Consider the following 25857-nt stretch of genomic DNA (forward strand, 5'->3'; position numbering starts at 1 on the left):
TTATTTTTCCTTTTAATTTTCCAGGTTTTAATTGTAACTGTTCGTTTATTTCATTAAAAATTATTTCCAACAAATGGCAAATGTTTAAGAGAATTGTTAAGAGATCGATCTATACTATTCTATGCGAAGCAGAAATCCACTGGGACTCATTAAAGTTCTTTCTAGATGTCTTTTCTGTAGCAGAAACAGTGTCTGAGGCAAAGAATTACAAAATTATACATGTTTTGGATTTTCCATCCTCTCCACTTCCGCCACCACCTCCAGCTGCATTTTCAGCTAAAAAACAGAGAAGGAAAGTAAAATGAGTATTTTCTGTTACTTTTAGCTGCTCTAATTTCTTGTTAAAAAGGTGTCACTTTTGTGATATGCGTATTATGTGTGTTTGACCTTCTGAAAATTGAACGTGCTTTCACTACTTGTCTGGGAAAATGGAATAAGAAACAGTAACATATGCTATAAATACGTATGTCTATATAGTGTAGCAGTTGATACCAACATTTCTCAAAGGACCAAACACACACTGAACCACTCTTACTGGAAAGTTTCAGTAGTTAAATATATAACTCTGTCCCACACATACAAAACTGAGGTATGCAAGCCATGCAAAAGAAATAAACTCTTAGATCAATATAAACTGTGGATCTATTTTTGAAGCAGATGATACAAAAACTTTAATTTGACCTAATTGTATAAGCCTTTATCCAACCCTGCATGAATCCCTTTGTAATTACCAATTAAGAGAGAGAGACACTTTTTATGTTTGTTATCTATAGCTACTGATTCTGTTACTGTCTCTCTCAAATGATTCCACAGATGTTCATTGGTCCTAGTTAAGATTCTTTCAATGTAATAAATTGCGTTTCTATGTTCATTTAAGGTAAGATACCAATATTAGAATTAAAACTTACATTTGAAAGCTGTGGATCACCATGTTACTAGGTCATTTTCGACCCTTTCCACCTGCATTGAAACATGTCACATAATCAGTGTCCTACCCTCTGTAATTTGTGGATATAATCAACACTATGTTACTAACTATGTATTTTATTTTCTTAGTTTAATGCTGTGTTCTGTTTTAGTTTCTGTTCTGAACTTTCCACTGTAGTGGTTCAGCAAATATGTTTATTTTGTTTTCTGTCTACTGAATGGCTAAGAATAGCCAGGTCAGTGTGATCTAGAGAAACCACCGTGGTTCAGCATGTATCAAATTATTGTTTGTATGAACTGACTTAACAAACCCATATATTTACATGGCCTTGATTTTACAGTGTCAGATTTTTTCTTCACAAATGCGCATGGCCTCATTCCAGTGCACATTTAGAAAGATGCAAAATAATTCACTTATATTTTGTGATACCAGTTATGATATGCAAAGGTCAGATCCTTAGCTCCTGCAAATCAGTCTGTCCATGCTTGCCTGTGTAAGGTTCCTTGTGGGAAAATACTTCTTTCCTTAAGTCAGTGACTAAGTGATTCCAAAATACCAGTGATGTAAGATGGTCCTAACTTCAAGTGGGAGTAGAAATACCTGAATCTTTCTAAACATATAATTTAATTTTTATTTAAGAATCTTATCCTTAAGGGCATAGGATCAGACTTTAGTAACTCTACTTTTTGCCAAGAAAGCAAATTGTTTGTGGAGGTTTGTGTGTAGGTCCCAGGTTGTTTTGGTTTGTTTTGCTGGTATTTCTGTGAAGTTCACATGCTTACATTCCAGTGTAAGGAAAGAGTACTTTGTTCATGCTCACAACCAGCTAGTTCTCAGCAACAGATTAGTCTTAAATAAATAAGATTATATTATTAATTGCAAAAAAGTGTCTTTAAAAACAAATTTGGGAGACAATGGGGTGGGCATAATTTCTGTGAAAGTGTGTGTAAGTGGTATCACAGGGTGAGCAGCCCAAAATATTTCTTGCAATTTTATTACAATAATATATTTGACTCATTTTATTAAACTTATGTTTCAGAAATATGCTTTGATTAAATCATGTAACTTACAGTACTTTTTTAACCACTTTGCAACAACTTTTTTTTATTTTTTTTTAGCCTAGTATCATTTATTTTAGGAGCCGATAACTCTCTAGTTCCACTTCACACTCTGACAGTAAGTTGATGAGTGGCCTTGAGTAGCCTCTCTTTTGTGTGAAATGTGAAGATACTCACCTATTTCCCACAGAGACTGATTAACAAATAAATTATTCAGTGCTGTTTTATGTTCTAAAGATGTGAAACACACACTTAGAGCAACTAACTTCTTCAAACTAGCTGACAATCAATCATTCTGTAGTAGTCACACGTGGTTTTGTTTTAATCTCTGAACGTTTTCAGTCATCTCAGCTGAATGGCAGGTCTGTTGACCTGCTGTTCCACATGCAATACAGAATAAAAATAACTGACTCATTTCACTCTTTAGACTTGAGTGATAGGTTCTCAGTTTCTATAAAATCAGATTCTCTTCTAGGTTATCATACGCAATTTTAGGACTTGGGCTGTCTTAGGAAGATTAGTGTTAAATTTGTAATATGAGTGTATTTCAGCCAAGAAACTGATGGTAAGGAACTAGAGCCAAAAGTTTTATCTTAAACTTGGAAGAGAAGTGGGGATTTGTACTGCTTTTTTATGTTCCAGAAGCACACTATCCATTCCCCTATCTTTTCCTTATGCTTTTCATTTTCAACTTAAACAAAGCACCTGAACACATTTGGGGCTGATGCCACACAGAATTTTGATACATCTCTAGTATTTCAGGTGATAGCAGCATTCACAGATAGATGTTTAATTACATTCAGTCTTGAGTCTTAAGATAAAAGAAATTTTACATTCCCTTCACTTTTGTGATGGTCATATTTTCTACAATTCTGCAGTTTAGAAAATGAGGTCAGTGTACTGGATTTGTGTAATCTTTAGAGGTTACTCCTCTTCCAAGTGGAAAAAAAGCTAATTTGGCTAATTCAGAACTCGCATACCATTAGTATAAAGTTTAATAGAATATTGCACTGCATGTGTGAATTTGAGAGAGAGGGAATATGTTGACTGCCTTACAAATATATATAAATGAAAGCCTTAGAAGTTACTTAACCTTTTTTGGCAGCTGCTTCTTCTTCCTGTTTCTTTTGTTCCTCAATAACTTTCATCTTTTCTTCATACTCATCAGCTCGTGTTTTCCATTCAACTCTATTGTTTTGAAGGCCATCAAACATAGGTGTAATTTCCTTGTGAAACCTTGAGAATTCCTATAGAAACAATTTAAATTGGCAAATTAGAAATTTGTAAACATTTATGATTTGTAAAGTCTGAATTTGTGGTAATAATGCTGCTTTGCAGAAAACATTAGCTTTCATTTTTCTATTAAATCTAATTCAGTATATATGCTAGATTAATTAATTTTATTTGATTTCACATTTTTTTCAACTACTTGTTCCATCTCTGGTAGTGGGATTTTGTAGAAGAGAAAAAATTTTAAAAGAAATAGTGTGAGTACCTGCTGGTGCACATTTGAAAGCATGTTCTTGGCTATGCAGTGGTGGCATATTATTAGAAATACCATGTTGGGTTAATAATCCCCTATTGTGCACACAGTCTGTTAGAAAAGAACTGAATTATATACTGCACATTTTAGTATCTTCCTTAATCCCACATTTGATAGTCTGATTCATATAATACAATTATAACTGTGATACATGATATTTTATAATATGATTATCAGTATGAAGATATAACAAAAAAGTCTAGTATCCTATAGCATATTCCAAGCAGATGAGGATGTATCTGAAGATGTTAAAATATTACATGTCACTTTTCTGCATGACATTTTGGGGTAATAGTAAAAGCTAGACAGGGATTAGGCACATTTCAGTGCCTTACAGAAGATACAGAATATCTATATTTCCAGAATATTGCAAGTTTCCTATTCCCTTTGCTGTGCCATTACTGTAACCATCTACGTGTTGCATACTTAGATTAAATGGGACTGTGAGTAATCAGACTAGGCTTTCTAACTCAGTCTTTCAAGGTAGTAACAAAACCTCAGCACCGTCAAGTTTCACTGGGATCTTCACTTTTTATGAATTTGCTTCACATCTCTTGAATTTGGTTTGTGGGAGCAATTCTTCTATGTAACAGAAGACTAAAAAATTGTGGCAGTTGTGATAGTGATTTACCCTGTGACTGAGAGTCCTGCTGCTGTCTAGAAATTTTAACTGCAACAGTGTCACTAACTGTGCCATCAGAACTGCTGCAGCAGAAAAACAAACAAAAAAATATTCTTACCTTGTACACAAATGTGCACACAAAATCTATGAAACCAACTTGGAGCTTAGGTAGTTCATCTCCTTTGTTTCTGTCCATCATAGGCTAGAACAGAATAGCAGTAATTTAGATTGTGTAGATACTGTGCTTTTTGGTATAATGATCTAGTAAGCATCATGGACCATTATCTAGTCAATGTTTTAATAACAGTTAATATTGCTTAACAAAGTTAAATTATTTAGTACTTACAATTGGTTGTTGCTGTAGCACGGTTCTTTCCAGGTCACCTTGCTCCCAGAATTCATTTGCAACCATGAGGGCAACCTGAATAATCACAATTCAGTGGAAGTGTCAGCAGAAAGCAGCAAATTTAAATAAATAAATGAAAGAACAAGGCTTTCCAGAAAATGTGGAAATGTTGATTAACCAAGAACTGGCATATTACTGTTTACTACTTAACTATTATTACTAACTTCCCTTCCACAAAGAGAGGACTTATTTTTTGCTAGATGAGTTATCTCTGAGTAGTTTAAAACGTTCTCCAGAAATAGGGAGCTTTGGTCAAACACATTAGAATTCCACTTTTTAATCCCTGTAGAGATAGTCAGGTGCTTCTTTCAAAAATTACAGACACTCTCTGGTGTACTTCAGGCTTTTTCCAGCAAATTATCTCTACCAATATTCTGGTGCATGCTGAGTAAATGATAGGTTATTGTCAACAGGAACAAGACATTATTAGCAACATAACAATCTTCTAGTACCTGTAATGTGTATTACTTAGAAGGCTCCACAGGCATCTTGCAGTTGTATTTTGGTTATGCATTGTTAAAGCCTATTCCTGTAAGGCTAAGTGATGAGCTTCAGTGTGATGGTCAGTAAGTACTGGAGTACTTGAAGTACTTATGTACAAAGCAGTGTCACACTATATTACAAAATTTATTTTTAGCATGTTTAAGCTACTTTGCAATGGCACCAAGATCTACAGAATAGATACGATTCAAATCATACTGTTGTTAAATCAGTACCTTAAAAATAGCTGAAAAATAGCAAAAGTTGGTGAGCACAAAAATAACTGAGGTATATTTAAGGGTACCTAGAACAGCTGACAGAATCAGGGATGCTAGTTTTAGCTGAAGGACAAGTAGAGAAGGGTGGAACAACTGTAGAGTGCATGGGGAAGAGGCGTCCTGGAACGCTTACACTCGCAGCGACAGAAAAACAGAGGTTGTTTACTGGAAACACAGTTGGGTGTAGATACTTAAGTATCTATCAACTGATAATAAGTAATATTTTTTTTAAAAATGATCATGCACCAAATAGACAGTAAAACTAATAGCAAATGCAGTATTATCTATTTGAAAAGTACCTACCTTACTTTGCACTTCCCAAGGCTTGGTTATTGCAGAAAGGTCACATCCAGTCATCATCATAGCCCTTTGAAAACACAAAACAAAACAGGAATATAGTTAGGATGATGATAGGAAAAAAAAAAAAAAAGGTCTGGATTTTTTTAAGGATTTAGATACCTAAGATGCAGATGGATGCACATTTTGCATATTTAAAATCATGGTTATGCTCATCATCGGACAATAACACCAAGTCTTAATTTACACATTTAGGTGCCCAAATTATTTTAAAATCTGGTCCTAGATAACTGATTGAATAAAGAATAAAATATTAACCACCTACATGATGACTTCTTTTTTGGTTGGGTCAATAGATATATATTTAATTGCCTCCTCTTCTGTTTCCATTTTTTCAATTGCATCCACAATCTTTTGAAACATAGTTCTTTTCCTGTTAAAACATACCAATAAACCATATATTAGTGAACAAAAATTCCTGCATTAAAAATGAAATAGAAAACCATATTTCTGATATTTATGCTTTTTCAAACTAGCATCCCAGTTGTAGTATCAAAGTGACACCTTCTTCCCATTGAACTCAAACTTTTCAGGTAATCTAGCACATTGAGATTTTGCCATATACCACTGACATGTAAAGTATTATGTCAGAATTCCTGCCAAAGAAACAAATAACCAGTTTCCTGACTCTTCATATCAAACTGTTAGGGTGACATTCTTATTTCTTTAGTGTTAAATGTTTGTTACTTCCTGTAACATAATGAATTGGGAAAAGTGAAGCAAATACTAATAAATGTTCTTCCACTCCCTCCCATCAAAAATCCAAAGAAGCACTAAGACCTGACTGAGAAGAACTTTCAGAAACATAACCATGTCTTGCTATTGCTTAATAAATCTTCTAATTTGCATTTAGAGTGAATGAAGTAATGGAATTATTGTTCACTAAAATGTAATAACTGCTGTTGAACAACTTACTGAATTGTTTCCTGTCTCCTGACTTTAAATTGTCCTAATCATAAGACATCTGTACCAAAACAAAAGGCTCCATATATCTTTAAGGAAAATACCCATTATAAAAGCACATGAAGTCAGTAACTTAGGAACAGGATGGATAATTTGATATTTGGAGCCTTTGGCATGTTTAGCACTGGGATCAGTTGATGTCTGTAGTTTTGTTTTTAAACCAGCATCTTAATTTCCATGTCATAAGCATACTCCTGTTTAGCATGAGTATTTGTAGTATGGTACACTAAATAACACATGCATGCAACCTTAGGATTAGGCTACAGAATCCACACTTCTGAAATACAATGTTTGCTGTAACTAAAAGCATATTTGAATGACCTACTAAATGTATACAAAGTATTATGTATGTTTCTGTGCTCTCTAATTTGAAAGCTTATAATGGATCTAAGCATGTCTTGGTTTTTTTACAAGAATTAGACTTAATAACAGTTTTAAATACAGCTCTGTACTCTGCATATAAACAACCAAAAACTACGGTTATAAATTCTATAGGATTGACATTTTTTTTCAGTAGGAAGTTATACAGAATTTAGTACTTACTTGAAATACAAAGCCAAGTCAGTTGCTATTATTGCAACTTCAAATAAGTGTAGAACGGTTTCAAACTGGCGCTTATTTAGGTTCTGGAAGATGTTTAAACTCTGCAAGATGGAAAGTTTATGAATTCAATTCCTTTTATAGCGCTGTCTTTGGTTCGTACTATACAGGTTGTCTCACAGAATAGCATAACAAAATCAGCCAACTACAGCCCCTAAATTAAAATAATGCTACAAATGAAAAATTATTTGATTGGTAAAGATGGCCCTTATACATGGCTAATAAATGGCTAAATAACTGTGTGAACGGTAGGTGGATCTAAGATGCTGCCCCCAGAGGCTGCACAAATAACTAGATCCACAGCGACGCAAAACAGTTGTAAATCCTGCTATTGCCATATATAAATTAAAGAAAACCACCTGAATGCCACATAATTAGTAAAGAAATGGCAGTTCTTCATAATGTCTTTACTGTTCACATTCCATAAACCTAATTTTCCTAGACTTTTTAAAGCTTCACAGTAGAGACCTTTTCCTCCTGTTAACCTGGATTGGCACAATTGCCTGCGGTGCTATTCGGGACGTACCATAGTAAGTGCAATGTCCTTTTCCTCAGGCAAAGGGAATGAGAGCATCACACTCAGCATTTTTCTAAGTGTCCTGGTTTTCCTTCCTTCTTTAACTGAGGGGACAATACCTGTGAGAGCACAGGGCACAGCAATGCTGCTATTGAAAACCTCCAGAGGTCCTGACAACTGCTCCAGCAAAGAGCAGGGGTTAATCCCCAGTATCTCACATTTGAAAAAGTATATCGCCATCAATAAAGGTAAAGGTGTTTGGTTTGGGTTTTTTTTTAAATCATAAACCTGGGTATTTTATGATCATTGTGCTACTGGTTAGTGTAAGGATTTATTCTGTGGCCTCATGAGGTCAGGAAACAGCACCACCACAGGGATTAGAAAATGAAAAATGAGAGTGAAAATGGGTGCCTGCCACATTGCTGTGAACAAGTGGGATGGAAGGGGCACATGTGTTCAAGCCTTGCCTGTTAAATTTCTTATTTCCCTGCAAAATATGTAGTAGATAGTTGTAAATAGTCTCTTCCCTTGTAGCCAGGACAGAGCCAGGCGCTGCTGAGGGAAGGATGGCTGAACTCCACTGGAGGAGCAGGGCCCCACGGGCCGCACTGCTGCCATTTTGTTGAGCCTGAGGAGACTGTGGTGGGGAACCTCACCTCCGCACCTGCTGGGGAAGGGCAGCTGAGGGTGTCTGCCTAATTCAAGGAAGATCAGTAATGGGAGCTGCAGCAGAGCCTCATGGTACTGCCTTCTCTGTCTCAGCAAGGTAAGGTGTGGGGGGGGTCTGGCCTGGGTGTGAGGGGGCCCTCCATAAACATCTCCATCCCTTTGTTCCTCAGCTGCCAGAGCCAGCAGCTGAACTCAGACCTCACAAACCATGGGCAGCAGTTTAACTAGAACACTTTGTATGTATGTATTGTATTTTCTGCTTTGGTTTCAACATCAGCTGTTTTGTGAAAGTAGAAAAGACCTGAGGAGTGTGAGTGAGGCCCAGAGGAAAAGCTTTTCTATCTTAAGTGAGTCTATTTATGGTGAAATGACTGATGTTTCTCTAAAAGTGGACAATGCATAAGAATTTGGCTTAAACTTCTGAATTTTAGCATAATTTCTTAATCTGGACCTAGAGGAATGAATGAGATACTGTGAAATTTGGAACATCGTAACTTAATTGGATATTTTGTGTGATTAGTGTGAGCAGAAAGTCCATGCAGACATACCTCATCTTGCAGTAGAGTTTTACTGTACTCTAGGTGATGCCTTTCTAAAATGGAAGAGCCATGAAGTTTTGCCAGCGGAGCGGCTGACCTGTTGAAGAAGAAGCAATTCTTTATAGTATTTTGGAGGCAATAGTTTTGATTCAGGGTTCAGATTTTTAGGATTAAAATGCTTCTGATCTGCATGTTCAATAGTTAAATCTGTGTATCTTAACCATTGGTATGATGCAGAGCAAAAAAAAAAATACTTGTTTGCCTTCACTCTTGTGACTGCATAATGATGGAAATTGGAAAGCACTGTGTGTTCAGTGCCCACTAAAGTCAAAGGTGTGGTTAGATGCCTCAAAACTCAAAAACTGTGTTTTGTAAAACTTGCCTCTATTTTGTCTTTCACATTCAGTTTTGCTGTTTGTTTAATCTATGCATCTTCTGTGTACCTTAAAAGTAGCCTTTATTCATCATTTAATATTAATTCTGTGGCACGGCTTTTGAACTCATGTCTGTCTGTAATGACTGTGGGCCATGTCCCCTGTGATTCTAACTTACTGTAAGTTAAATCTAAAGTAACAGTATAATGCAGTTTAATTCCTCTAATGCCCTCGGGCTTCTCCCCTCCCCCCAAATCACCATTTTATGGACTGCGCAAGTCCTGACAGCTCAGGTGTGTTCAGTCTTATCACAGAGCTCAAAGCATTCCTCTGACATTGGGCTAAGCTTCAAGCAGAGGAAATTCTGCATCAGACTATGGTAGTGGGAGGAAGGGAGAAGCGTCCTATCTACATAGGCTCCAGGTGGTTCTGCATGTTTGGAAATGTATTTTCCTCTTTTCTTCCCCTGGCTAATAACTGCGTTCCTGAGATAACCCAAGGCGGATTGCTACATGCTACCTGTATTTTCTGACTTGTGATTAGGACTGTCATGGTAAAGCCTGATAACTTTTATAAATAGCTTTACTGCGTATGACCTCACATAGAGGGCTTTCAGCTAGGGAAGACCACAGTAGGAAGATTTAAAACCCCCCTTAAACTTATTTGGATGAGAGACAGTCCGCTGAATAAGAATCAGCGCCTGTCACTCTCTCCTACGTCACCTGGAGAATCCCTGAGAATAATCAGAAAATCCCCTCGTGTCACTGCTCTAGCGTGCAGGCTGAAACGCCTCTCCTGGGAGGAGTGTATCCAGGGTCAGAGGAGGAGGATGAATCATTCTGGAGATACAGTTGTTGGGAAATTGTACTCAGAAAATTATGGTTATAATCTTCTCATACACGTGACATTCTGAGAAACCTGAATCCCTCTCCAGAAAAGTGCTTATGCCCTGTCTTGAAAAAAGTAATCCAGTTAGGGATTTTAATTTACTTTTCTCATTTCTTTGTGGCCTCATGTGCATGAGGCTCTGCTACAATCCAAGCGTTGGTAGAGCTTAGTCTCTCTTAAAAGATTCTTCTAAGATTCTGCTTTTGCATTTTGTCTTTGTGTTTCAGCTGTCATGACAAATGCTCTGAGGCAGAAATTTTCTGTAGGATGAATGTTTATTCATGCCAGAGGAATATGGAATATATACCTTATATTTTTGCAAGTTTTGGTATGTTTTTTTCATTTGCCACTAAAAATACTATATTTCCATATATTTGAGCATTTGTACTTACTTCATCTGATACAAGTTATTGGTCCCTCTGTGATCAATGTCATGGCAGAAAGCAGCAGCAACCATGGCAAAGGCTTCTAGATCAGTATAGTATTTCTTTATTTTGCCTGTCTGTAAAAGAAAACAGACAATTCTGAATTTTCCAGTTGGAATTGAAAGGAAAACTAAATAATGAATGTGAGGTTAATATTAGTAACATTACCATCAGTAGAGTAAACATTGTTTGTCCCACGTTGAATCCATGTCGCCAGTTATGGTAAGTGATATCTCGATAACCCTTTCTGACTGTGTACATCCATCTTGTAAGGACCTATTATGAACAAAAGTGATTAAGGCTGTGCTGTTAATTGAAACTAAATGATGGAATTCCTATAAAATTACTGGAATATACTATGAAATTCCTGTAGTAATGTGCAAGTTCTATGAAAATAATTGCTTTTCGTTGAATTAAACGTGGAACCAGAAAATTGTTCTTATGTAAATGCATGTTGATTTAATTCCTTCCATAGCTCACACAATTTCAGGATTAGTTTTAAGCCTTTATGACAAATATGCAAATGTTTAATTAAGAATGGAAGATTGTTATCCATACCACTAATATTTTAGTGTTGCCTACTTCTATATTAAAGTACCTACAGTCAGCTATTTTTCTTCTATCTTAAAATAAATATAAACAAGACAAAATAAATCAGACCTCAGCTGGGACTTTGAACTTTTCAACAACATTTATCTCAAAGAACAGTCGTATTCCACAAGTTATCAGGCCGTGCTCTGTAACAGGAAAGTCACTGAAGCGGAATTCATACAGTTCTAAATCTTTTGGATCAGGTAATTCTTCCTTCTGTTAGGAAAAGTCAAAAACACAAGGGTTTTTCTGGCAAGAACGAAGTTGGAAAAACTTTTTTATTTTCTTTTCTGACTTAAGTAGAAACGTTGCCTATGGACAGTATGCTTACTATATCTTCAAAGGCCTCAGGTTTCAGTGCAAACTAATGTGTATTAAGTTATGAAACAAAATGGTGATGCTGCTGGCTTTCTTCTCAAAGAGGATAGGTAAAAGTCTTAGCCAGGCAGTGTTTCTTCCTACTCTGAAATCCAACACAATCTGTTGTGACAATCTCAGTTCCTTAGTTCAGAAATCTCAGGCCTTGGAATTTCTCCTTCTTGGCGTAAAATCCTATGATTCTCCCACTTTTAGCCTGGTCTCAAGGCTGCAGTTCATCTTTTTCACAAACAAAATTATTCTTGTTAAGTGTTGTTCTTCTGTTTTGGATCTTATGAACAGTGATGAATATAGTGACCAAAACCAACCTGTCTAGAACAAAATGGTTTTTACAGTAAAGTATAACAACAACATTTTTTTTAATAACAGAAGGCTTGCTTGCATGCCTACCTACCTACCCGTAGCCTTGTCTTCTCTTGGAGAAACTATAGGCAAGCAAAGATTCCTGTACATTTTTTAACCTCTGGAGTGCTGGTGGTTTGTTTCTGCTCTACAACCAACTCTAAAAATTAGTCTGTCCTACCTTGTCTCCTGTGACAGTCTCTCTTTGTCTGTGATAGTCTATATACACTTAATAGACAAACCTGTAAGGTTGATATGGCACATGGAGAGGGGACTGGAAAATCCTACAAGATCAGATGTAAAAATTCACAAATCTTATTTGTGTTCTTGTTTGTCTGCTTGCAGTAGATTCCTGACTGCTTGGCTCTTGAATGATCTCAGTATATGCATAAAGTAAAAATTGTTACGATGCTTAAATGTACAAAGCATTTAGTATTCATGGTTATTATGGCTTATTTAAAATCCCTTAGAGTTGTTTACTTTCTAGTGCTGTAGTTGGTGGTGATTTTGTCCTAGTAATTGCCCTTCTATAGTTTAGAACAGTAATTTCTGAACAATCCTGACTACTGATTAAAATGAGGGATCATTCCAGAAGCAGTGAGCTGTATAAGTGCATAATCTTTTCCTCATGTACTAAATTTCATTAGAAGCTGTCTGGATGCCACTCAGGGATTTTTCTCTCTCTGAAGGGCAGGTACAGAGCATATACTAAATTCTAAAATGCAGAGGATACAAAAGTTAAGAAGCCTGTATTAATTTTAAATTGCCTATTTTGTATACATTATATAGATTCACATTGAATAGCCTAACTGGTAATAGCGATACGAGTGAACTGTTCTATAACACTTTTCATCTGTATATCCCAAAGCCTAGGGAGAGCAGTACTGTATTTTAAACAATGAGCCCCTGTAGCAGGGAACCATCTGGAGACGTGAGCCGAGTAACAACCGGACACCGATACGGTTAAAGTTGTTCTCCCTTTATTGCCCAAATAGCGTGCTTCTATACCTTGTCAAGCTAAACATCAGCTGTCCACGCGCCAAAAGCTAAAATATAATTGGTTATACTATCTCTGTCCACGCGCATAAACATAGGACACAATTGGTTATACTAACTCTGTACACGCACCTAAACATAGGACACAATTGGTTATACTAACTAAAACATGCGAAACTTGTCTCAGCCTAATTGGTTAAGATAAACTGCTGAATTGAGGTTCTTCGTGCCAAGTTCCCTTTATCTTGGAATGTGCACCTGTGTTCTTCTAATTGGCATCTTTCTTTTTTTGTCTTCTTGTTTATTCTGTTCAAGGCCTTCTAAAGGCGTCTGGAATACTTTTGCGACCGTTAGCTAAATATGTGTCCGCAACAAGCCCCAATCCAAATAAGAATTAATTCAGGGACGTCTGATGCAACATAAAAAATAGATTATATGATGATAATGACTCCCTTCCTCCATAGTAGCCTATAAATGATCTCCATTTTACGGATAAGGAAAAAAAATGACTGAATGTATGCATCTATTTCAACAAATAAGGCTGAACTTCCATGCAAAGGTATTTCCTTCTGCCTGGGATTTTCCTTTATATCTACTCTGATCTGAGGTCAAGGACAAGGAAACCTGAAGCAGTGTTTTAAGACCCATTACTTTGTGAATCATCAGATCTAGAAACACCTGCTTTATCCCATTAGCTATCTGGGATTCCAGGTCTTACAATAGGATAAAGCATTTGCATGTAGCCTTGGAAGTGCAAAATGTATTAGACCTTTGAATTTGTGACTCCACAATGTTGAGAGAACTCACTTAAATTGCTTTTTTGGAGATTTAAAAATTCATACCAATATTATGTTGTTACGTTTGGAGCCTGTTCCATAATAATCACTTGTTGCTCTACTAGTAGAGAGATTTTATAATGTTTATCTATTAATTTTTGCAATTCTTCATGCAGCTAAATTAAATTTACTTTAAAAGGTATGTGAAGCTACACAAGGTCTGTTAATGTTCTGTGGTTTCACCACTTGTAAGCTGTGTGAGCATCTGTTTTGTGGGAGCCAGTAAAACCTTAACACCATTTCATTCCAGCATGTACATGCACATAACTAAAAATAGTTCAGTGAGATCTTTTCCCTGTGGCTATGTCTACATTAGGAAATGTGGTGTAATAGGAGGAAATATGTGAAGTGGTTGGCACTGGAAGTCAACCAATTTGTGTCTATTTGACCTTTTTTTCTTCAGCCTAGCTCTGTTTTGATCCATTAACAGTGGCAGTTCATTTAGTGTTTTCCTGGAGTGCATCTTTGAGTTTTGTTTCAGATAAAGTAAGCCAGTGCATGTGCTCCAGGACTGCTCCACAAGAAAAAATGAAGTGCACTAAGTGGGCTCAAACAGGAGTTTTCCTCCAAAAAGGCACTCCCTTTCTAGACTGAAATACTAAGGCAGCCAGAGGACTGCACAGTCTGGAAAAGAAAGTGACTAATTTTTGTTTTAGTAGTAGCAGAGTTTAAAACTCTGATTCAGTCAAATCTGTTTCATCACTGTGAAGTCACTGATCACTGTCTTTGGACCTCTCTGCCTAAGGAAATGCAGGAAAATTAATCTGAAAGTAGGTTAGTTCCACTGGACACTCCTACATGTGTTCTCTTACTCAGAATGAAAGTGACCTTACATCAATGTCCCTTCTTTTATTTTCAAAATTAAATAAATTCAATTATATACATAGCACTGTCGCCATGGATATTTAAAGAAGTTAAACACTTTAAATGTTAATTCATATAAACATTTCTATATAACTCTGACTATCCAAGTCTGTTGACACATATTTGGGACAGAATATTTCCTTGTAGGTAACAGTGGGGTCTGTACATAGAAGAACTGAAGAAGTTGAAGATGTATGATTAGATCAACTCCACCTAGCTTGTGGAACTGATAGCTAAAATCAATTGTATTAATCAGGATTTGGTTATACACAACTTTTTCTATAATGAGAACACATTACTATCTGATATAAACACTCCACCAGAATTTTCAGTTTAATGACTTACCAAAATCCTGATAAGATCCTTTTGTTCACATTCTTCTATACTATTGACATTTAATTTCTCCTTGTATTTCTAAAACCAAAAATGAGTAAGAAATTCAGGTTTTGTGTAGCACATTTCCTACTTTAATTTTGTGACTATAGGCAAAACTTACCAGTATAGATTCAACTTCAGAAGGGGTGGCCTTTGTCTGGTACATAAGCATTTCCTGAGCAATGTCTTTTCTGTTTTCAAGCTTGTTCATTTTGTCATAAGTGTCAGTATTTAAAACAGACCACCCCAGGAACTGTGTAAGAGTCTGGAGGAAAGACAAGCAAAGCAGAGATGACACCATGACAATAAAATTAAAATGACAATTTGAACTTACTTTTCTTAAACTCCAGTTTCTGGTAGTGCCCTTTGAAAAGCAATGTGTAACCCTACTTGTTAGAGGCTTTTACCTTCCATCAACAGGTTCTGTTAGCACCTCACAGCTTTTAATGACGTTGTTTGTCTCAACCTAGTAATTAGGGGCCCATATTCCCACTTTGTATACAGGACTGTGAGGTTTATGAAACTTAAGGTAGCTGAGTGGACTTGGGTACACTGTGTAGCATCTTATTTTGCCTAAGTACTTGTGATCATGAATGCTCTGGGAACTCCCATGATCACAGGCATGATATCCATTGGCAAGCAGCATGCCATACTTGCTTACCCACTGCTAATTAGGAGATGCTGACTATCACTAAAAAGTCAAATGATTAAAAATAAAATTTTATCTGACTTTTGTTCATTATTGGAATGTAAATGATCTCTCATAAATTTTCAGGTTTATAGCAGGAAATAAAATTTCTGATTCTTAAGAAACTGTAAAGAAGATAGACATTTGGCTAGATGTTAATATAGCCTGTTTGAAAATTTTTAGACATTTTAAAATTACTTTTTAGAATAATATTTTTATTAACATCATATGGGTCCTTAAAGCTTCTAATCCTATTAAGCTTACTTCAATGATCTGTTCATCATACTCGTCAAAAGGTTTTCCATCTTTCCTATTGTAAAATGTTGCAACTCCCACAATTTCTTCTTTTTTGTTGACAATAGGCAATGACAGGACATTTTTGATAACCCATCCGGTCTCATCCACTGGTCCTTTCTGTAGGAAAGCCAAAGAACAGGAAATGTTGTGTATTTCTTTGAAAGTAGTAATACAGCTATTGATACAGGCAATGTAACACCAAGACCCGTGCATCACAAACAAAAGAGAAATTATTTATGTAATCAACTGTATAACTAATTGGTGGAAAGCATTAGCATATTTTTCTACAATATCTATAATTATTAACATTACTGGAATTACCTGAAATGTGAAATATTCATCGGCTGGTGCATTCATCATGTTACAAATCTGCAGCATAAAGAAAAGGAGAGACTGTTTAAATGGAATATAATGTGCACCAAGACTTGGCCTGATATTTTAAAAAGGCGTATTTATTTTCTAAGCTGACAACAGTGAGCACCCTAGTTAGCTACAGAAATTAAAACTGTTCCTATTAAATTAGACGTGGTTATTCTAACAGACATCATTTTGGAGTGCTTGTAGCAAAGTCCCTCATGTATGATCTCTCACAGTACATAAGCATAATGGTTAAGAAAATCACTTCCAGTTTAAAATGGCATGGGGGTTTATAGAAAGAAATAACTGAGTACTAAGGGCTCTGTCCTTACTGCTATTAAAAATGCCATAGGATTACTAATAACTGTCATACATCACAACTTTGAATTACGTATATTGTCTATGCAAGAAGAGATAAGAAAAAAAGAAAATTTTAAAACTGTGTATATGATGGTTTTTTACTTTGACATTTTGTTGTGAGACTTAGTTAGCACACCTGGAAAGTGACATCGGATGCACACATTATTCCTCCAATGTCACCACAACCAGAGGAAAATTTTCCTGATGTTTTGGCTGTTTCTGCTGAGGGCTTGTCTCCATCCAGACTACTGATTCACATGATTTCACTGGGAACCAATGATGCTGGAAGCAGCATGGTATTTTTGTAGAGGTTTTTGGTTGTGGGGAGGTTTGGGATTTTTTTTGTTCAATCAGAAGAACTGCATGAACTAAAACTTTTCATTTTTACATTTGCTATGAACTTACAAATCCATTTTCAGCAACATATGTTGGCAATCCACTGACAAGACACCAGTGATCTGCTGGAGGTGACCTTTAGAGAGCGAATGAGATTAAATTATTTCTACAATACAGACATGTTATTATTCTATCCCAGCAATATATCTAATTACCACACATTCACAGGCTACCAATGAATACTCACGGAATTACTTTGATTTCTTCTTTTCCATGTAAAATATAGTCAATAATCTTATAAAAGTTGACTTCCTAAATAAAAAGAGAAAAACATGCCGGTGATGTGTACAACCTCAATGTCAAAATTAAGATTCATAAAAAGAAAAATGAATATCCTCACTCGTCCATCAGGTGTCTTGGGGCCTTTGTAAGGCTCTGCCTCCCCCAGCCGGATTGGCCACTCATCATAGAACTCCTGAGAAAAAGATACACAAGGTTTAGCAAAAGGAAAAAAAAATCAGTTCTGTGTTCATAGATAACATGACATCTGTGGATAGCAATTGTGTTTTTCCTTCTCCATAGCTGTACTATGGTCACATTTCAGACAATATTAAGAAAACATTGTTAAATATATTCCAGGCAAGAAATGTTTGCCAGTAAATTGCAGGTTAATCTGAAGCTTACCTGTGGATGGTTGTACAGCTTAAGTGTTGTTTTAGAAGGCAGGTATTAATAAAACAATAATCAGACCTGCACTTCTGTCTTCTACCCTTTCTCACATGGAATTATTAATATGAAAAATTACAGAATTAGCCTTTATGTTTATCATGGTTGTATCCTTTGCCATGCTTATATTTTGCACGTAAATTTTGTAATGTGATTAGATTTTATATAAATTATCCCAGAGGCTTAGAAAGCATGGTACTTTGTGTCTTGGAGAGACATGCACTAGAAATATGCAGAACAAATGAATTAGAAGGATGGATTTTATAACTTAAAGTTAGGACTAGCAAATTTCTAGCAAGTAGGCAAAATGATTGTTACCTTCTCTTTAGTCATGTCGAGCAGACCAACAGAGTATCTTTCACAATTCAAATAGATTCGAATAGTATACAGTGCTTTGTGAAACTGCCGTTCTATATCTGTTAGCTCTTCAAATACTTTGTTGGCAGACCACAAAAGCATCTATTTACAACAAAAGAGAAAGAGGGTAAATGTTCACAACAGTAAGAAAACATAAACATAGGAATCCTAGGCATTCCAGAATAAAATGATAAGGCACATTACCATTTTCAAATAAAAAAAAAATTAAATAAATGCTATTCTTACTTCAATAAGCTTGCAAGAATATAAAATAGTGGGAATATTAATGGTTTCACACAAAAACAAAGTATTATCATTAACAAATTCTTCTATACCTGACTTCTTCGGGATTCAATATTGTAGAGATATGTCGTATGATGATTTCTTAGGACCAAAGATATAAAATTGAGGTATTTTTTAAATACCTAAAAAATGACAAAGAGCAAAAATAAGACAAAGGTATCAAATCAAGAGGTAGATTCACTCAAACTACTTGTTGAACTAGCAGCTTTACTGTTGTGTGACATTTGAGGTTATTACCTCTTCATCCTCTTTTGAGAACTCAGTGGCATTTAATTTGTTGAGTGCCATCACAACAGCAAGCACCTCTTTACCCTGCATAATTGGGGTTGCCAACATACTGATTGTTGTATAACCAGTTTTTTTGTCCATAAAGTCAGAAAAATGGTTGTTCTGAAAGAAAAGAAAAAAAACACCAAACCACAAATGAAACACATAACAATTAGTTACACGCCAAGAGGAAATGATCATTTCATTTGATAATTTATGTTTGCAATGCTATTAGCACAGTTTCACAGTGTGGTAGGTTTATACTCACAAAAACCATTATCATTATTTAACTCAATCTTGCAGAGTTATATGTACAAGCTTAACTTAGGCATTGCTTATGAATATAGCTTCTGAAACCAAGTTCTGTGCAGTTTTTATTAGAATGATGAGGAATTAAAAATATGAGAAAATCTAGAATAAAGGAGAGAGTAATATGACCTTGTGGCTGAGATTCTAATACATATGGCTTGCATGTAAGAGAATTACTTCATAGCTATGTTAATATTTATTGTTATTATTTAATTATTTCTGGAGATAAAATTCATGATACTGCCCCATCACACAATGTTTAAAACTACTGTCTGTCCTGAACGTATATGGCTAAAAATGCTTCAGGCAGAGAGGTATCCCCAGCAGGTATGCATCTGGCTGAGCTGTTCCTTACTCCTTCCTGTCTGACAGACTCCCATTCCTGCTGCTCCCAGCCCAACACGGTCTTCTGGTGAATGGGAGGCTGTAGGACCAGGGGGATCAGGACGCAGAGCCACTTTTGTTGGGTGTGTGATCCTGTGGGAAGGAGACCACGTGATTGTTGAATAAGCCACAACTAACTACCCCACCAATTTCATCCTTGAAACCAAATGCTGAGGAAGGTTTAGTAAAAGCTATTCTTTCAATTCTTTTATGTAAAAAATACTGGGAAGCTAGTTCATGTTTCATTAAAACTGTTTCGTTTCCTCATATCAAAGAAATTCTTGGTGTTTTCTTTGAAATGCCTCAGTGTTCTCTTTAATTTAAAAAGAAGGGATTTGAAATTTGTCAGGGAAATCTGTTTATCAAAAGTGGTTGTGTTTTGTGTTGTTCTTACGACATTACATCTAAATGAACTGAGTTATGACTTGGGGGATTGAAATCTGTCAATATGTGCATACTGAGAAGCGACATGGTTCTACTAAGCAGCTAAAAGAGCCAAACTGTCTTCACTGAGCCTTTTCCATCCCCTCGCATCTGCCACTGCTAACAAGTCAGTGCTCAAACTTCTTCAGAGATGGGCACTCAAGTCCCGGTCTACAGTCAATGGCAGAATCTCCCTGAATTTCCTTTAACAGGTCTGCTTCTGATTTCTCAAGGTGATGAGTGGTTGGTGCTAAATGAGAATGTCAAGAAGTGGCGAGCGGCCTGGTAACCAAGGAAGGTCGGACTACATTGTAACACCATGGATAGGAATGGCAACCAGCCAGAGGGACACCAAAGGAGTCCTGTTTTAAGGACATCCACCCAGAACCAAGATTCCCAAACCTTACCAATCCCTTGCTGTTAATAAATATTTGTAAACCCACTTATAAAGTGACTGACCTGTTACTGCATGTCTACCCACAGAGCTGATACATATTACTGCTGTTAATTACTGCGTTAGCTTAGGCAGCCAAAATCTGCGTGGTGGATCTCAAGGTGTCTTCCTTGCTGATGGGCTGGAACGTGTTGCAGGATGGCACATAATGGAATTTCTGCTTTCATAAATTACACAAAAAGCTACTTAAACAAAAAAAAACCCAAACAAACATTTTCTAGGTTGTAAAATCAAGCATGAAAAGGCTAGGAAATGCCAGAACTGAAATTGTTTGTCTACTATTTGGATCTTTCCTCTTAATTTCTTTTTTCCCCTCTTCCCTCTAGCAATTGTTTCTGCTATATGTTGAATTTATAGCCTATACAACCCTGAGAAGGTACACTGGATTTTATTATGTCTTCATAATATTAGTTTGGTTTTTTTTTCCTTCAGTTCTTCATAGCTTTTAGACAGCCCATCTTTTACATTTGCATTTTAGATTTCCTTCTAGGACTGCATTTCTGTGCAAGGTATTAAATGTGTGGAAGTAACTCTGAAATGTCTTTTCTATATTTACAGACTGGGCTGTCTTAGAGAGAATTGATTTTCTTAAGGACAGCCTGTGTCACCCCCATAAGTCACATTGAGAAGAATAAAAGTAACCAGTATGTTTCCTCTGTAGTTCAATGTATCAGGCTGTATTTGGGTCCCTGGAAAGTGTAGCCAGTTCCAAATATATCATCCAGGTGAAGAGGGGATGCTTCCTCTATTTTTGTCAAACTTTCCCTGAGTAGTTGTTTTCTGTTTTTCTTGGAGAAAGGTATAGGGGTATCTCATTTAACAGACATCCAGGGAAAATGCCGGTCATTCTGTCTGTTCTAAGAATCAAATACTGTCCTGCAGTCTGCTAAAAAAGTATGTTATTACATGGAAATATTTCATTTTCTCTGAGATGTATTACCTATTGACACAACCATTCTGGTTTTGGGTGTGGTTTGGGGCTTCAGTAACAATTTCTGAATCTCTGACTGTTTTAGCCATAAAAATAAAGTAAATCAGATACTTTGACCCCATTTTGTAGCCTCACCAAGAGCACCTAGCATGATAGTGAGGCCCAAGTTCCTGGTTTTAGAGCACTGTATGCTGCTATGAGAGAATAAATAAAAATTTGAGACACTCCTGGATTTCTGAATACGTAAAAGGGACCTGTACACACCAAGTGAGCTGAACCAGCAGGACACAGCTGCTGAGTCTTAATTTGTTTAGTAACTCCAGACTGAAGGTACAAGCAGTGGTGTTCAGAAGTGTTCAGAAGAAGCACTTTGGTGATACAATTTTTGCAGAGGATAGGAAAATTGTAATGCAAGTCTGTGTTAATAAACAAAAAGTTCAGTAACCACAAGCTATCCTGAGTTCTGCCTAGATAGTGCAATGCAGAAAGATATAAATACCTCATAACACATCATTGACAGCATTCCCACAGCATATACAAAGACTCCTATCACACATGATTTGCATATACAATAAAAAATTTATGCTTAGATTTAGGCTTTTCTTTATTGAATATTTTGCACATAATTGGTAGGAGTTTTGAAGCTTTTATTTCCAATCGAGGTTTTAAAATATTTTCTCTTCAGAACATAAGCTCCTTTTGTTTTCAAAGAAAATCACTTTTCACAATGTCTGGAAAATCACATTCATAGACATATAAGCCAGAAATGTGCTCTGCAGTACTAGAGCCAAAAGAGCATCTTGGTGCTCCCATAAATACATGAGTATGGACACTTAGTCTATTTGAACCTGATCTTATGAATCCAACCATCTTTTAGAGCAATGTTGTGAACTTTCAGCTCTCAGTTAAATCATATAACAGGCTTTAAAAAAAAAAATGAGGGAAAGGCAATCTGTTGATAACTCCCTAACTGTAGTACATTTGGAAGCATTTTCTACTAGCTCCATTTAAAGCTAAGATACCTAGCCATTTACTGTACAATGATGGGTGCTGTAGATATATCCTAAGATGTGCAACTTGTCCTGGATTTGCACTAAGCTAGCACCAGCATACAGAAGTGGAAAATCAGGATGCCTCTTTGTGTTCATCTTTCTGAGACAGGTGATAGAAGGTAACTGGAGAGGGTTTGGCAGGCTACTATGGATCTAGCCTATACACTTGAAATTAGTAGCTAATTCATATTTCTTGATTCTCTAAACCATGACACCAGTTTTATCTCACTGTAACTTACCAACACTACTACACATTATTATTATAAACCTCTTACTAATGTAATATTAATATAATGTTCTATGTTTAGATTATTTGGCCTCAAGTTTTCAATTCCTTTAAGTTTTATAAGCCTAATTTCCACCTCATAACTACCAGTGGAATTTACTAAATTAGAAGTCACTGTTGTGAAAACAGTGTGATTACACCTCTGTGAAAGGGAAAAATAAGGCCATTCTTTCTAAAAATAATTTTTATTTTCCTCATACAGCAGCTACAAATAAACTTGCTTACTGAGACTATACCATATCTGATTCTGAATTGTAGCTACACAACTGTAAGTTCACGTCCGTAGTAAGGTAAAATAAATATAAAGGAGAAACTCACTCCCCTGGGAACCACAGGCATTTCAAGAAGAAAGTTAATTTTAAAAGACTACTTAAGCAGATAATACTTTATGATTATGTAGTTTGTTTTTTAAAAATATTGATGTTACTTTATAGTTTCTGAAAAGTTCTTGTTGATGGACTGACCATAAGAAGGAACCATGTTGTGTCTCTCTTATTTCATGGCTCTCCCTGCAGATCTCCATTCCTTCCTTGGGAATGATATGTTCTTCTATGTCTCCTTCTACCAGTTTTTAAAGACCTTGTTTCCTTCATGATGAATTCTCCTTCATTGGCTAGTTTTAGATATCCCACAATTCCTTAAGCAAACTATGAAAAAGAGCTCTGTAAAAATTTCTAACCTTTCACAGGCTTTATTCTATGCCAAGCTTAAAAAACAATGAAGACCATCATTTTAATGTTCATTGAACCATCCTACAGTATTTAATAAAGGAAGTACATCTTCCGCTTCATAATGTTATCTTGGGATTTGCTACACTGTGGTCCAGAACACCGAGCTAAACCTTGAGCATTTCTGATGGGATTAATGGCAAAATGCAGCCTGAGGCAAGTGAGTTTGACACTATTGGAAACTCCAGGTCAAAGTCTGCGGTATAAATTATTTCTTGAGTGTAAATTTGATCAGAAAATGCAAAAACTACTGTAAGTAATGAGATAGCGTAACCCTTGTTAATTTGGGTTCCATTGCACATGTAAAAGTATGTAATTTGTACAAATGCAGGAAAGACAGAGAAACGGAGAAGTGTGAAAAGCAACTCAAAATGAAAGTATTAGGGAACAAGGATCCCTCTCCCCTGTTCAGCTAGTCAGGGTGAAGATTCACTCCTTGTTCAGCTAGTCAGGGTGAAGATTCACTCCTCTGGTTGATTTGAGGTAATAGGAACAGCAGCTCAAAGTTGTTAGTACCGAGGCTTCTCACATCTCCAGTATACTTTCTTATTCCCAATTGCTTTTAATTTGGCACACCATCAGCATCTTCATTACACATGTAGTTTGAAATGTTAGGAAATGAGACCTCCCCATAAACCTTTGCTTCCTTGACTGGGGGCCTTACTAGCAAGCAGCATGATGTTGTTTTGTTCACGCCCCACAGATGACATTTACACCTTGGTTTTCATATCACCATCATCATTACTCCCATTCAAAAAACTCTTCCTGTTCCTTCCTTCTTGCGTCGACTCCAAGTCACCTGTCAGTATCTGCTGTGCAGCCTACCTCCATTTTGAGTTTGGTGAAGTGCCTCAAATATCACAGTTAAGGAGAAGTTATAAGACTTAATCCTGCAGCTGAGGTGGTAGTGGCAAGAGAGCAGATGCCTATTTTCCTCCACCTCTTTCCCCTTATAAAGCATAGAGGAAGAATGGCTTTCTGGGACCCCTTGCAGTATTGACTACTTTAGCCCTGTTGGGCTGGAGGTTCTGGTTTGGATAGATGAGCTCAGACTGGTCAAAATACATCATCCTTTGGATGTGTGATGACCAGGAGCAGGTCTGGAGCACTATTGGAACAGGAACCACAGGAACCTCTGACATCAGGAGCTGGTGTTACACTTTCATCATTATCACACATTTCTTTGCACGATCTTTACATGTTTCTGTTTTTCTTCCTGGTAGCCCTGCAGTATTTTCTCCTCTTCCTATTTTGTTCTCCCACTGACTGTCTTGTCTTGGCTCAGATTTCTCAAATAAAATTTTTACCACTGAGTAGGTAGTATTGGCATGCTGTATTGCTTCATCTCTTATTTGTGCTTATCCTAATTTCAACTGACAAATGTTTTTGTTTCATAATGATAGATTGAGTATGAATGGAAAATAAAAAGCACATACCATCAGCTATGAAAATGTCATCAGTCTGATTCAAAACCAAAACCAATTAACTGAATGAATTGGCTATTCATTAGGCCACACACAAAAATCACGTATTGTCAGGGATGTAACCAACTGCATTTTGACATGTAATTTACTAGCATTACAGAACGAATTGACTTTGGTATCTTCAAGATCACTAGAGTTCTGAAACTGAATCAAGTAAAAATTAATATATATTTAACAGCATTTGGGGATTGAACTTTTCAGTCATGTCACTGAAATGTGTGTTTGTTATTTGCTGTATGTAGTGGCTATTTTGCAACCTTTTGAAATTGAATCTGTATTATATTGCTTTAAGTATTTTTTTCACATAAACCAAAATTAGGCTAAAAGGGAGCTTTTAATTTTAATTTTTAATGTTCATTTTTTCCTCAATTTTTGGAGCTTTCTTCTTTTAACACAAATTAATTGAAGGAAAGAATTAAAGGTTTGGGTTTCTCTTCTGGAAGGCACAACTAATAGAAATTTGTTCCTGTGTTAAAATTTCTTGTGAGTTGACTGAATCTTTGTCTTTATAACAGATTGGAACGCATTTCCATTTTCTCAGTTAATATTTACTATATTGAGTGTGAGTTTATGACAATCTGTTTTTTATTATCAAGATGATAAGATAAAATGGAGGAGCAGACATTAACATTTACAGCGCAAGTTCTTCCCAGGTAAAAGGCTACCTCTCCATTTTTTCCCCATTTTTAGTTTATCTTGGGATTGTTTCTTTCAATTCTCATTACTTTCCAGACATTCAGGAAGGCAGTACTTCTCTAGCATTGTGTATCTTTGCTCTCATTTCTTCTCATCTTAACACCTCTGAGTTTGTTTCTCAAGAACTTCCCTCTAAAATTATTTTAACAATCTTCCCCTGGCCTTTGAAGCTTTTTTTAACATACTCTGCCTTGTCAATATGTTGGATATTTGGGTTTCTTCTCCAAGATCACATTGTGAGGGGACTAGCAGAACATGAGTTAAGAACTGAGACATCTTATTAGCAAGTGGCTGTCCTGCTATCCACTCCACCACAAAGTGACTCCATTCTTTCCATTTTCAGGGCAACCAGTTGTGTCATTGACCATCTTGCTCTCTCCTGTGTTTTCC

General features: G+C 36.2%; 1 protein-coding gene across 2 annotated transcripts in view; it reads right to left on the minus strand.

The window, feature by feature from the left end:
• Positions 1-160: 160 nt before the first annotated feature.
• The window catches only part of PDE6C (phosphodiesterase 6C), a 30232-nt gene continuing 4535 nt past the window's right edge, over positions 161-25857 (minus strand). Inside the window, exons 2-23 of one of the 2 annotated variants that reach the window (XM_052799928.1) lie at positions 18691-18843; positions 18486-18575; positions 18112-18252; positions 17468-17542; positions 17315-17379; positions 17137-17203; positions 16336-16383; positions 15982-16131; positions 15151-15294; positions 15000-15068; positions 11308-11454; positions 10816-10923; positions 10615-10724; positions 8970-9057; positions 7179-7279; positions 5938-6045; positions 5619-5682; positions 4498-4572; positions 4270-4353; positions 3080-3233; positions 909-960; positions 161-276 (exon numbers count right to left, since the gene is read on the minus strand). In XM_052799928.1, the coding sequence (XP_052655888.1) occupies positions 941-960; positions 3080-3233; positions 4270-4353; positions 4498-4572; positions 5619-5682; positions 5938-6045; positions 7179-7279; positions 8970-9057; positions 10615-10724; positions 10816-10923; positions 11308-11454; positions 15000-15068; positions 15151-15294; positions 15982-16131; positions 16336-16383; positions 17137-17203; positions 17315-17379; positions 17468-17542; positions 18112-18252; positions 18486-18575; positions 18691-18843 (2061 nt within the window). In that variant the 3' untranslated portion in view covers positions 161-276; positions 909-940. The remainder of the gene's footprint in view (positions 277-908; positions 961-3079; positions 3234-4269; positions 4354-4497; positions 4573-5618; positions 5683-5937; positions 6046-7178; positions 7280-8969; positions 9058-10614; positions 10725-10815; positions 10924-11307; positions 11455-14999; positions 15069-15150; positions 15295-15981; positions 16132-16335; positions 16384-17136; positions 17204-17314; positions 17380-17467; positions 17543-18111; positions 18253-18485; positions 18576-18690; positions 18844-25857) is intronic. The other variant, XM_052799927.1, reaches the window with a different exon arrangement.

Source organism: Harpia harpyja, chromosome 10 (genome assembly GCF_026419915.1).
Source record: "Harpia harpyja isolate bHarHar1 chromosome 10, bHarHar1 primary haplotype, whole genome shotgun sequence".
NCBI lineage: Eukaryota > Metazoa > Chordata > Aves > Accipitriformes > Accipitridae > Harpia > Harpia harpyja.